General features: G+C 29.4%; 1 protein-coding gene across 1 annotated transcript; it reads left to right on the forward strand.

Annotated features, from left to right (window-relative positions):
• Positions 1 to 1,013: 1,013 nt before the first annotated feature.
• Positions 1,014 to 12,013, forward strand: LOC108915894 (nucleolar complex protein 3 homolog). Its single transcript, XM_018722046.1, has 10 exons — positions 1,014 to 1,100; positions 1,157 to 1,416; positions 1,711 to 1,883; positions 2,490 to 2,864; positions 3,023 to 3,156; positions 5,632 to 5,832; positions 5,886 to 6,071; positions 6,129 to 6,310; positions 8,221 to 8,844; positions 11,751 to 12,013. The coding sequence occupies exons 1-10, from the start codon at positions 1,092 to 1,094 to the stop codon at positions 11,947 to 11,949; spliced, it is 2,343 nt and encodes a 780-aa protein (XP_018577562.1). The 5' UTR covers positions 1,014 to 1,091; the 3' UTR covers positions 11,950 to 12,013.
• The last annotated feature ends 1,303 nt before the right edge of the window (positions 12,014 to 13,316 follow it).

A 13,316-nucleotide genomic window follows, 5' to 3' on the forward strand; every position in this document is an offset into this window, starting at 1 on the left:
ATTATTATTGGTGTGATTAATATTCTCTGTTGAACCTTCTGTGAAACAAGATAGTTATAACATAATTAAAGTATCATTCAATGTAAAAGATAAGCACAATGTCGGAGTGTGTGCAGATTTATACATATGATAGGTAATAATATCCTATGCAGTTATGATACAACTCTAGCCGTTGTTCTTGAGTAATATAGTATTTAATATATTTTTTATGAAGTGCATATATGAAAATTTAATTTTTTATTATATAATAAATATTCAGATATACCTAGAAAATTATGAAAAATAATTCATATGTAATTGAAAATTTCAAAAGTACGTATTTGTTAGTTCATATTTCATTTCAAAATTTAATGTAAAGTTATGTGCGTTTCTAATTTGAAATTTTAGAACTGACCTGGTAATGTAATATTGTACCCCCTCGTATCTAAGACTTCAAAATGGCGACCTCCTTTATTAACAAGTTTGCGCATCTTGACGCTCATTCTCCCTACTCCATATCTCTGATTCGAATATAGGTAGTTGATATATTTAATCACTAAAACGTATTTCTTTTAAACTTAATTCTGAAAATGTCTTAATTTCCTTTAGCTTTTCGTTTTAATTTTGATTCTTGATTTTTGAAATACGAGCAAAATTTAATTAGTTTTTTCCAGTAAAAATTAAAAATAATAATTTTAATATTTTAGTTGGTTGTTATATCCATTAATATCTATTACTGAAACCATCCAAAAAATTATAACACAAAATGTTTTTGTATAAAATTTCTCAAAATTTAACTCATAAAAAAAGAACTTATATGGGTTAGCTTAGCTGCTGATAGTGTAACTTCTTATAACGAATCGTGTTCCTTTTTTTCAAATTTAGTCCAGCTAAGATTATGTTAAAAAATTGAAATTTAGCTGAACCAAAAAGTTGTAAAAGGAAAACAACTATAATTTGTTAACGATTTAGCAGTCATTGGTCTAATATTTTCATTTCCATGGTAGGTAGTAAACAAAAATATGACAAAAACATTAAAAAATGAGGTTATGTTTAGAACGTGATCCATTATTAGCGGCATCGTGGCGTTTTGATAGAAATAATATATAAAAATGGTTATAGTAAGTACTGAAGTAAAAAATCGTAGTTAGTAATATTTAATTTTACTAATTTATAGAAAACAAAAATATCTAAATCAAAAAAGGATAATCAAAAGAAAAACAAACTTGTAAAGCAAGGATTGATAAAGAAAAATAAGCGAAAGAAGCAAGTTGTATGTTTAACCCATAACAAAAATGTACAACATGAAGAGAATTCAGAAGAAAGTGATAATGGAGAAGATATGTTACAAATGGTAGACAAGGACGATATAGATTTCCTTAAACAAGCAATTTCAAATCGTTCTTACAGAATATTTAATAAAGTTCGATATGCAGAGTAAGTACTTTACTCACTTTAAGTATGTGTTAAAACATCGAGTTTTTATGTGATATTTACTATTTTCATTTAAATTTATTAAGTTTATATAATATATAAATACCTATATAACAAAGTGGTATAACTTTAAGTTTAGTAATATTTGGGTGTAGGCTAAGGAAATTCTTTTGAATTTAAGAAACGATTTTGCAATGATATAGCTCGTGAAGTTTTAAAAGCCAATCCAAATTTTATTGAAATTGGTACTATATCATAAACAATTCTTATTTTTACATAAGCATTTTATTATTTTAGATCATCTGTTAACAAATCAAAAAAACCAAAACTAAATGAAGATGATACTTTAGAAAATAATTATGAGGAACAATTCGCAGAAAGTAATAATAAAAGTCAAAAAATAAAAAATTTGTTACCCATTAAGACTAAAACTGGTGTGATTCCTCAGCAAATTTTTGAAGAAATAAATGGTATGTATACCCCAACTAAACTTCATTTGGTCTGTGAAATGCACACTGCATATAAAAAATTAGTGGATCTAGTGGTGAAAACTATTGTACAATCGAAAAAAAAAGGAAAAATTAGTAAAATACTTGATATATTTATTTATTCATTATTTTATTATTTATAAAAAAAAAAAAAAAAAAAAGGAAAAATGAGTAAAATACTCGGTATATTTATTTATTCATTATTTTATTATTTATAACCTTTCTGTTATGCACATTTAATGTTTTGTTAGAAATTTTTATGTGGGCTGCTTTACTTTTTGAGAATGAAACTCAAACTGACCTCTATAATAGCTAACTATTGCGCGTTTTCTCACAAGTTAAAAAAGCACTCCTTCAGCACACTGCGAGTGATTGCACTCCACCTCAAAAAAACTCGTGTTCCCGATTTTGCCATCTACAACTTTTTTTCTTTATTCTTCATATAATAAAGCATTGCTTAAACCATTTATCCAAAAATTGATTTTTTTCAAAATTTTGGAGTGACTACCCCTTAATCAAAGTTGTCTTCTATTTTTATTTGTATAATTATTTTCCATTGAAATATTGTTTTTTTTTTGTTGTTTTAAGATAAAGAAGAAACGTCAGAAATTGAAGATAATGAAAAAGATAGTGAACAAACTGAATTAGAAGTTCCTGAAGAATATACTTTGGAAGATTCAAGAGTAGATCTTTCAAAACCGATATCTGCAGCTCAATTGTTAGCTGTAAGAAATGAAGTGCTAAGGCAGAAAAAAATACACATTGGCACTCTTAGCTCTGGATTACTAGAAAATCCTGAAGAGAAAATTATGAATTTAAAAACTTTGCTCGATATCATGGATGATGAAACACCAGAAGTATATCTGACTATCCGTAAACTTGTTACAGTTTCTTTGTTAGAAGTATTCAAAGATATTTTACCATCATATGAAATTAAGCATACTAATAATGAAGGAATTAAGTGTAAGTAGAAAACTTTAGAATTTAGAAAAAATAAACTCGTATACAAACTCAAAATTTACGGTTTATATAAAATCTCACTTAGAAATTTAATAACTTACTTCCTGTTAACAATAGGACTATCGTATCAGAAATTTAATTATATATTTTTTTATTTTTAGTAAAAAAGGACACTTTAAAGTTACAGAAATTTGAAAATAACCTTTTATTGTACTATAAAAAGTTTTTGCAAAAACTGGAAAAATATTGTTTTCAGTTGATTAAAAAGAAAGGGGATTCTAGGAAAAGAACAGAAGTAAGTAGCAATAAGAATGTGTTATTATTAAGGCTGTCGGAGAGAGCCGCAATTCAAATGGCGTGTCAAGTGGGTCAATCAAGTCATGCTTGATCTACTGCCTCAGAATGCTTTTCACGTTCACGCCACGTTAGTATACTGTTGCATTTGTTATCGTGCGTATGTTGCGTAATTAATTCTTATCCGTTGGTATTTATGGTGGTGTATTGACAATTTGATTTGTTGCTTTTTAATAAATAATGTGTATGCCCATGTTCCACGGCTCAGTTCTGACAGCCCTAGTTATTAGTTCTTTGTAATAGTCATTTCAGAAAGTGTAGTGACAGTAATTTAAATGTGCTGTCTGTAGGGTTCCCAACTTGAGCATCAGCCATTCGGGGACAATGGGACAATTGTTTTTACATTTTCAAATAATTGAATTATACAATAGCACTTAATTTGCTTTTTTTGAGAGGAATGGGGAGCTTCATTTTCTTCCATTTTACGTTTTATCAGTAAAACCTAATAAACAGAAATTATAAATTATGTATTAAAACAAAATGCTTAATGTTACAAATAACTTTGATTTACCTGAACTGCCCGGCAGTCGGCAGTAACTGCCGAGATCGAGATTGCCGAGAAGAAAAATAAGCCAGCTGCTAAAGTCAGACTGAATCTTCTAAGGTCAAAGGTGCGTAGCTACTGAGGACTTTTTATCACTATTTAACCCGTCGCGAAATCATTCGCACCCACCCCCCACCATCGCATCGCACCAGACACCAGAGGCGTATTTTGGCGACAATGGCGCTTTGAAGCTTTTAACTTTAATTGGACGTCATGACAAGGTCAACCAATCACAACTAAAAGCTTTGAAACAGGACACAGCGCGGCGGTACAAGAAAATTTCTGAATATTAAGGATTTCCGGGATTTTTTATGTCCCGGCCAAGGCAAAACTTGCCGGGACAAACTTTCCGATTCCTGGTTAATCCCAGCCAAACTGGAATGGTTGGGAACCCTAGCTGTCTGTGATTTTATTATATGGCAAATAACTGTTTTCATTAGTGCCATTTTTCTTTTGAAACATTTAATGTTAGTCATTAGTTTTATAAATTCATTTACTAGATAAACAGAAGGGTCATTCCATGTTAAATGAACCAGTTTTGAAAATCGTTTCCACTTAATCATCCCCCATTTTGCTGAAAATTTATATAGGTGTATATTTATGCTTGAAATAAGCTTTTGTGAAGTGTCAGTTCCAGATAGTAAATTTCTAAGGCACCACAGCCCTTGAAGGTTCAATGATATTGTAAATTTTCACATTTTTAACACATTAGATCTACTTTTACTGTAGAACACGAAAAAAGATGCTGCTACTCGCAAAAAAAATACAAGAATCAAAATTTAACCTCAAAGTTTTTTCAAAATTTGCCGCCGATCCTACAGGCCTTGGAAAACTTAATTTTCATGCCATAGCACACTTAATCATCGACAGTGCTATCAAAAATAGTCAAAATGTAGAGGTTCACCATTTTCCTCCCCATTACCACTCTCGTAATCGTAGAATGTCCAGATCACTTCTGTTCGATGCAGAAAGGTTCAACCTACACAACCCCTGGTCCAGTGGTCACAACCGAACATTTGTCACACTTTCAAAATTTATAGCCTATACACATACAGGGTGTGCCGTTTATACTTAAAAAATGGTATTAGGCAGGTTAGTTCCTCTTGGAAAAACGTTTTTCTTATTAACATTACGTTTCCGAGATACGGGGTGTTGAAGTTATTACTTTGAAAAATGTGCAAATCAATTTATTCCCACTAGCAGGTGGATACAGCTAATTTGAAGGATATATCTGAAGGAAAAATATCTTGAAGCTAAATTTTCTTGATCATCCTGAAACCCTAAAGGATATACAAAAAATAGGTATACTAGTTGAAAATCGATAAGATGTACATTTTTTGAGAAAAACGAAGGAGAAGCTCATTGCTGACATAAAACTTTAAATTTAAAAATATTAACATGAAAAAATATATTACTATAGTTTCAATATAATTTGGCAACATTAATTAAAAACAAACAATTGTAGATTTGAAAACAAAAATAAAACATTTTTGAAAAATAAATTACGTATGTAAATCAAACGATACAGTATTTTTTATTTACTTTTATGAATGAGATTTTTATTAGGCAAAAATTGGTTCATAAAAATAACCCTTCGTTGATTATTTTAACATAATTTTTTCCACAATATAATACTCAAATAAACTGGTAGTGCATTTGGTTCATCATAACCAAATGGTTAATTTGAAACAGAATTAACCATTGGTTCATTATCAAAATGTTACCACTTTAATTTTCACCAGCCGTTACTACTCTTTAATTGAATACACATTTCCTTTTATAAGATAAATTATCCTTCAATACATTAACATGAGCCTTGTTTATAATAGAATTTGTAGATACACATTTAGAAAGCAAATAAATATTTTGTAGGAAGAAACTAAACTGAGTGTTTTAGCAGTTCAAGCCATGTGTGAACTGTTAGTTGCACATCCATATTTTAATTTTTCACAAAATATAGCCCAAGCTGTGGTGCCTTTCTTAAACAGTCATAATAAAATAGTTAGAGAAGCTGTTAAGTCAAGTATAAAAACTGTTATGAAAGAGGATAAAAAGGAAGAAATAACTTTAAAGGTAAAATAAATATTTATTTTAATGTTTAAAAATAATGTGCCTTTAATTTTTAGTTGTTAAGAATTATTAACAATTATCTGAAAAATCATAATCATATATATCCTGACATGTTAGAAGTCCTACTTATTTTGAACTTAAAAGATGTAAATTTAGATAAAGAAAAAGAACAAGACATTAAACAGAAAAAGTTATTAGCTCACAAGTCCAGAATACTGCAGATGTCAAAGAAAGAAAGGAAGGTAATATATGAATATTTTTAAGTAAATTGATGAAATTTATTTGTAATAATTCCGTAGCGAACAAAAAAGTTGAAAGAGGTAGAAAAAGAGTTGTTGGAAACCAAAGCAGAAGAAAACAAACAAGCAAAACATAAAAATTTAACAGAAATTACAAAAATTGTTTTCAATATCTATTTTAGGATTTTAAAAAATTCCAACAACACCAAAGTCCTTGGTGTTTGTTTAGAAGGATTGGCAAAGTGAGTACCATTTTTATTAGTACCCTATAATTTTAAATCATATACAGGGTATTACAAAAAAGTATGTTAAGCTGATAACACTAATTCTTTATGTGAAAATAATGAGACCATGCCACATTTTATCTAGATGCCTCTTTTTCTAGAAAGTATATTAAAGTTAAAACTTAAAAATAGTATATTATGCAGCAAGAGATAAAACTACTTTATTATAACAGTCATATGCTAAATGATTTTGGGCAAATGTTTAGCAATAGTAGTTCTTTCAAACTTCAAACTCTGCTCCAAAAGTTGGTTAAGTTCTACAGGGCCCCAAGAATGTGACGTCAAACATGTCAAGAAAATTTAAAAATTTTGTAAAATTGTGCAAAAGCCTGTATATTTTTATACCGTGGGATGTAGAATTAAATTCTCTACAACTGTGCTATAGCTTTCCCTTTACTTAAAGTAAACAGTTTATTATAAAATATTGTTTTTACAAAAAATTGCAATTATCTGTTAAAAAACTAGTTAATAATAATAATAATAATAATAATAATAATAATAATAATAATAATAATTTTATTTACCAAAACATACATTTTACAGTATGGTAATACAATGAATTTTTTACTATAAAATAAACTATAAATAAAACTTTAGTTAGTGATTTACATTCCATCTTATTAAAAATATTTCGGTTTAATTATACCTATACTTGAACAATAATTACAAATACAGTGTAAATAATTACAAATAAAATAGTTAGAAATACAATATAACACTTATGCATCTATTGATTGATGTATAAAATATCTTGACTGGCCTTAAATCCATATTTCGAGTTTTCTCTTAAATAGTGAGTAAGAATTTATATATTTTAAATTAGATGGCAGTTGATTATATATTCTTGTATTAAGATATTCATAGCTCCATTGCCCAACTGTTTTATTAGATTTATGCCCCTGTACCTTATGTTCTTTATGTCTAGTATCATAATTATGATTTTTATACCAATTGCCTTTTTTTACATAAATTTATTATGGTAAAACAATTGCTAATTATGATCTATTATATAACTCCTCCATTTGAGTTAACAAAAGTAAGCCATAAATGATTTTAGTTATGCGTTTTTGTACGCTTTCTAATGGTCTTAAATAGTTATTTGTAACGCCTCCCCATGATACTAAACCATATGTTATACGACATTGTACAAGCCCATAATACACAATGTGCAACTGTTTCATATCACACATATTTTTCATGTTTTTAAATATTTGCAGGATATCTTAATTTTTTCATGACATTATTAAGATGAAAACTCCATCTCAGATGACAGTTAATATAAACACCCAAATATTTAACTTGGTCGATAGACTTTATTTTAAAAGTATTATCACTATATAATTTACTGAAAGAACATTATAGGTACATTTTGTTTAGGTATAGCATAAAATGTGTTTTTGAAATGTTTATGGTAAGTAATTTACTTTGAAAAAAGTTCAAAATTAATGCCTCAAATGATGAATTATTCTAAAGAAAAATTTCAAGTATATTAGAAATTAAACTTTTTTTTAATCTTAAATTTTAACACCTTGTATCTTGAGTGGCGCATAAAGCTAAAATGGCATAGGTTGTATTTTCATCCAAAGAATCTGTGGTTAATAACTACTAGAAATTTTTGTATCCTCATATGTTTGGTGTATGTGACAGAGAATTAAAACTGGGTATTCGCAACATGGAACTTACCTACCAAGTAATTAGCAAACAATGAGTAATGTATATAAAAATATATAGAAACATTGTAAACTTATCGTCTAGTATTTCTATATGCTTTCATTTTATGACAGAAAAACACTATTAGTAGCTACACAGGAACATTTTATGCTACCGAATAAATATTTTATAAAATATTTAAATCTTAATATTTTCAGGTATGCACACTGCATTAACTTAGATTTTTATATGGATTTAGTTAATGTTCTTGACAACCTTCTAAAAGAGGACTGGCTGGGTTATAGAGAACAACTGCACTGCATTCAAACAGTTTTTGCAATATTAAGCGGCCAGGGAGAAGCACTTAATATAGATCCCACGCGATTTTATAATAATCTTTATAAAGATTTGCTTACTACCACTGCTTCTTCAAAAAAATCGGATCATATTGAAATCCTCTTGCGAACTTTAAATGATGCCCTGATAAAACGGAGGAAAAAAATTACAAATAAAAGAACAATCGGTTTTGTCAAAAGAATAGCAACATTAAGTTTGCAGCTGTTACATGATGGTAACTTAGGTTGTTTAGGAATAATTAGGAATATTATGCAGTTAAATAGGAATGTTGATGTATTATTGGATTTAGACACATCGGTAGGTGAAGGAAAATTCCAAGCAGAAATAGATGATCCAGAATATGCAAATGCTTCTAGCACTGCTCTCTATGAGATGATACTTTTAACAAAACATTATCATCCAATTGTAAATCGATTTGCAAGAAATATTGCAAACGGTGCAGTAGCTACCGGTGAGGGCAGTTTACCTGGAGAATATGCAAAATGGTAAGAAGGCATTTTAAAGTATCATAGAATATACAGGATGGTTCAGTCGTAATGTCATTAATTTTAATCACGTATTTGGAAGGCCTAAGACAGAAAATCGAAAAAAAAAAAATTTACCCGACCTTTTAAAAAATAAGCAAATTATCACTTAAGTCTCGTTAATTCGGCGCTTTACTTCTCTACACAGAACACATCGTCGAACTTCGAATGTTCGAAGATCGAAGAGACAGCTAAGTTTTACCGAATCCTCTAGAATTTTGCAATTGGTTTCAAAATCAAAGTGAAGCTGATCCTAAAACTTTAATAACAAAGCTGTGGGCGAATTAGTGTTTTTTAGCCTTAATGTCATTTTAAATAAGTAGGTGCTATACTCAGTGAATAGCAATGAGTCGCACAATAAGGTATACATACTACAAACTGAATAATTAATATAATTGAACATATATATGTAATATGTACTAAAAATTCTTATTCGATTATAAAACATAGTGAATAAATTAATTTTAAAAATACTAAATTGTATAACCTAACATTTGAAAACAATTGTTATCCTCATACATTTGTTTCTATTAACAAATAAATAATACTTGTTAATATTTAAAATGTAAAAAATATCCTATTCATTCATGTGTCTAGTTAAAAAGCTGTCTTTATTCTATGTAGCTCCCTATGTATTAAAAAGGCATTAAAAGCTGGGTTAATGACCACATATTACAGTAGGTCAAGATTCATTCTGGATAAACCTTTGTAGGTCAGCGTCAAGAGCAGTTTGAAAAGGGTCTTAAATGATTTGAAATTATTTTTTTTCCTTAAAATTAATAATATGACTGAATCATCCTATATACGAGGTGGTCCAAATTTTATGCGGGATACTTCGAGGGTAGATAGATCTCTTTAAAATAATATGTGTTTGCCTTATAAACATAGGTCTGGAACGGCCCCGTTTTAGAGATATAGGGTGTTGAGGTTTTAAAAAAAAATGATTATTTGTTTATATCGTACACTACCTCACAGGTGGTGTAGAAAGGAGTGCAAATAATTTTGTTGATGTGCTTACAAATTGCACTTACTTTTAAACGTAAACAAATATTCTTGTAATATTATCGTTAGAAGTGTCTGCCACAAGGGGATTGTATTGGTATGAATAACCTGAGAACGGCGAATCTTAGGGAAAAAATTAAAGTCACCATTTTTACGTATTTTGTGCATTAAAATATAAATCAGTTACATGACATGTAAAAAATGCAGTGGCATAGGTTTTTTTGTAAAAAAAGGGGTGATCCCTGTCCAGTTGTACACCACTGGTTGAAGCTTTAAAGCTCATATTTCTGGGAATATAAGGACTACTATCATACATTGTACGTACCAAACTTTATTAAGATCGGTTAATAGATTCCGGAGATATAAACAAAAAATCAATTTTTTTTGACAACTTCAACATCCTGTATCTCTAAAACGGTGCCGTTCCAGACCTATGTTTATAAGGCAAAGACATTATTTTAAAGAGATCTATCTGCCCTCAAAGTTTCCTGCATAAAATTCGGACCACCCTGTATATGTTTCTCTATATGGTTACTGAAGCTGTTCATTATTTCATTTTTGGTTATTTTGTGGAAAATCATTTTTAGTTTTTCGTTTTCATGTAATAAACAAGCTTCCTTTAAGTAGTGCAAATCAAGACGGGTAGCAACATCCTTGTTTTTGTTGGCATCTTTATTCTCAATAAACAATGGGGTTTGCAGTAAAAAAATGTTTACTGTTCTCTTACTGATTTCTATGCACTGAAAGCTAATGCGAACCTTACAAGAAATTCTGCCATATATAAATTTTAATTCAATTTCAAGTATTTTTATTCAATTAGTGTGCCATCATCATCAAAAATTATAATGTAGGAAATAACACGACATTAATGGTGTGAGATTTTGATTGTACTTTCTATCAGTAGATAACACAATTAAAAGATAATCTCTTATGTCACAACTGTCTGTTTTATATTTTTTTTAAATGGCAATTAAATGATTTTATACAAAATTTATTTCACAAGCGATATCCAGATAAACTATTGTTTAATACTGAAAGACAATTTTATATTAACAGACTAGTAATTTTTTAGGGAAAAAATGCAGTAAATTTCCTTTTCTTTTACTCTGGTAAAAAAATTGTTAACTGCATAGTTTTAATTTTTTATTTTCAACTGAAAATATATTTCTTTTATTCCGGTGAGGTGTGTTTTCCTTTGCGATTTAAATTTATCAAATTATATCAGAAAATATCAAATCAGGATTTATATAAAAAAAGTATATGTTTATATATAAACACACTAGGGGTCGTCCATTAATCAAGTGAGGTTTTTAAGCCAGTTTTTTACACCCTCCCTCCCCTCTGGTGATACGTGGTGAGGTTGTAATATAACCCCCCCTATCTAACATCACGTGTATTTAAAAAAAAAAAATTCAATATTTTCAGAATATTTTTTTATGAAAATCAATAAAAAAACAGCGGCGGTTGTCAGCCAGCGCTGGCAGGGCGACAGACGATCTTACAAAGATCGACCACGTCAATTGCGCGTTACTTATCGTGATGTCATATCGCAGCTCACAGCAAGGCATTCTCGGGCATGGTTGCGCGAAAATATACACGTGATATGTAACAACAACGCCCCCCCTCCCCTATTTGGACCTCACGTGATTAATGAATGACACCCTATCACTTTTGGTTGTAGTTTTCTTTTACACTCCCCGAGTCATAATTTTCCTCTTTACTTTTATATAATAATAAAAGATAAATAAATACTTTGGGTCGATCAAAAGCAAACAAAAGAAAATGGTATAATAAATTTAAAATGTTTAGAAAATCACAAGAAACCTCAGAATAGAGCAAATGTGAAATGATTATTTTTTCTTTAGGTCAGCTGAGCAACTTTACTCTGAATTCAATATGTCAGAAATGGCCTTCAATCCAGCTGTACCTATTCCAAAAAAGGCACAACCAAAGTCTAGGCCAAAAGTAATACAATTTCATGATAGCTTGTTTGAAAGCAACTGTAAAAAAATATTAAAACAAACGAGAAAAAGAAAACACGACCTTGAATTTTTTATAAGTTGAATAGGTGTGATTTTTAAAATAAGTATGATTTTGTAAAGTTTGTTTGACACATTAAACTATTTTTCAGAAATGTATAATATTTTCTTTACAACCTGTAACTCTATTCAATTTGATGTTTAGCCAGATAATATGAACTGCGTCTGACTCATACATGGATAATTTTTTGTAATTTACAAATATCTGCTAATTTTTATAAGGATAAAATGAATGTACTCATAAAATAGTTGTATTATACCAGAGGCCCATTTTTTAAAAGTACTTTTCAACTTTTCACTTTACACAACTACAAATGTAGAAAGGCGAAGGATAATTCTATTTTATAAAAAAAATGTACTTTACATAAATTTTATGCGTGGGTCAATGTGGAAGGCCATGTAAGTATTGACCAAAACAAAATGAGCATATTTTGCAAATGGTTGAACACCCAAAGTACCAGAGTAATAGTTAATCAAATGAGGAATAATGAATGCGGTGATATTAATTATGTGATATATATATTATTAATCTCATGTGCATTGAATTCTTAGAACAATTATTATACCTCTAACATATGCAAAGAGTGCAGGCATATCTTGCAACTGGATATGCCAAGAAATGAACAGATCCCATTTTTATAAGATATATTTTGTTTTCTGACGTGGTAAACATTTAAGCTTAATAGAATAATATTCATAACAGATCAAGTTGACAATTTTCTTTCAATCCGGGTTTCTTATCACTGATTAAATGCCCAGAAATTTTTAATCTATTTTCGCTTTACAAAACAATTGTGGCCTCTTGTGATTCGACAAAATATTTGGTTTCAGCTTGACTGTCTTTCATTTTTGGGAATTTATGAAGACTTTGTTTATAAGATTCCAATATCAAATGATCATTTATATAATGAATTGTAGAAGGCACAAAGCATTTCAAGCTGAAATCAGCTTTTTCAGTATATGTATTTGTTTATTGCATAAAAAAAAAACACTCGAACACCTTCCATGTTTTCAAGCTTCAGTATACCGAAATAGCACGTTATCCCCGGGATATCCCATTAATGTCCTATTCAAGGCACATATCCCGGGGCTTCTAAGAGTGTATTTGGGACATTCCTTATACAGGGTGTCCCGTAAAGTATGTTACAAACTTTGGGTGGTGATTGTACATAAAAAAATATGACTAAAAACTCTAATAAACATAACCTCTTAAACACACCATTTTGAAGTTACAGACCTTCAAAGGTGCAACTATAAAAGTAGTTTTTATGACGTAACTCTTTGTTGGAAAAAGAAAACTTAATGAAATTTTCAGGGGCTAATCAGCTTTAGGAAATCAATAAATAATGCGGATATGAATAAAATCGAGAAAGCAGAAGGGTGTTTTTTTAT

The sequence above is a fragment of the Anoplophora glabripennis genome, unplaced genomic scaffold (genome assembly GCF_000390285.2).
Source record: "Anoplophora glabripennis isolate ALB-LARVAE unplaced genomic scaffold, Agla_2.0 scaffold1254, whole genome shotgun sequence".
NCBI classification, from domain to species: Eukaryota; Metazoa; Arthropoda; class Insecta; order Coleoptera; family Cerambycidae; genus Anoplophora; species Anoplophora glabripennis.

Coding starts and splice junctions, on each gene's coding strand:
- LOC108915894 (XM_018722046.1), top strand. Junction 2,865..3,022: donor TAATAATGAAGGAATTAAGT/GTAAGTAGAAAA, acceptor TTTTATTTTTAG/TAAAAAAGGACACTTTAAAG. Junction 5,833..5,885: donor AGGAAGAAATAACTTTAAAG/GTAAAATAAATA, acceptor TTTAATTTTTAG/TTGTTAAGAATTATTAACAA.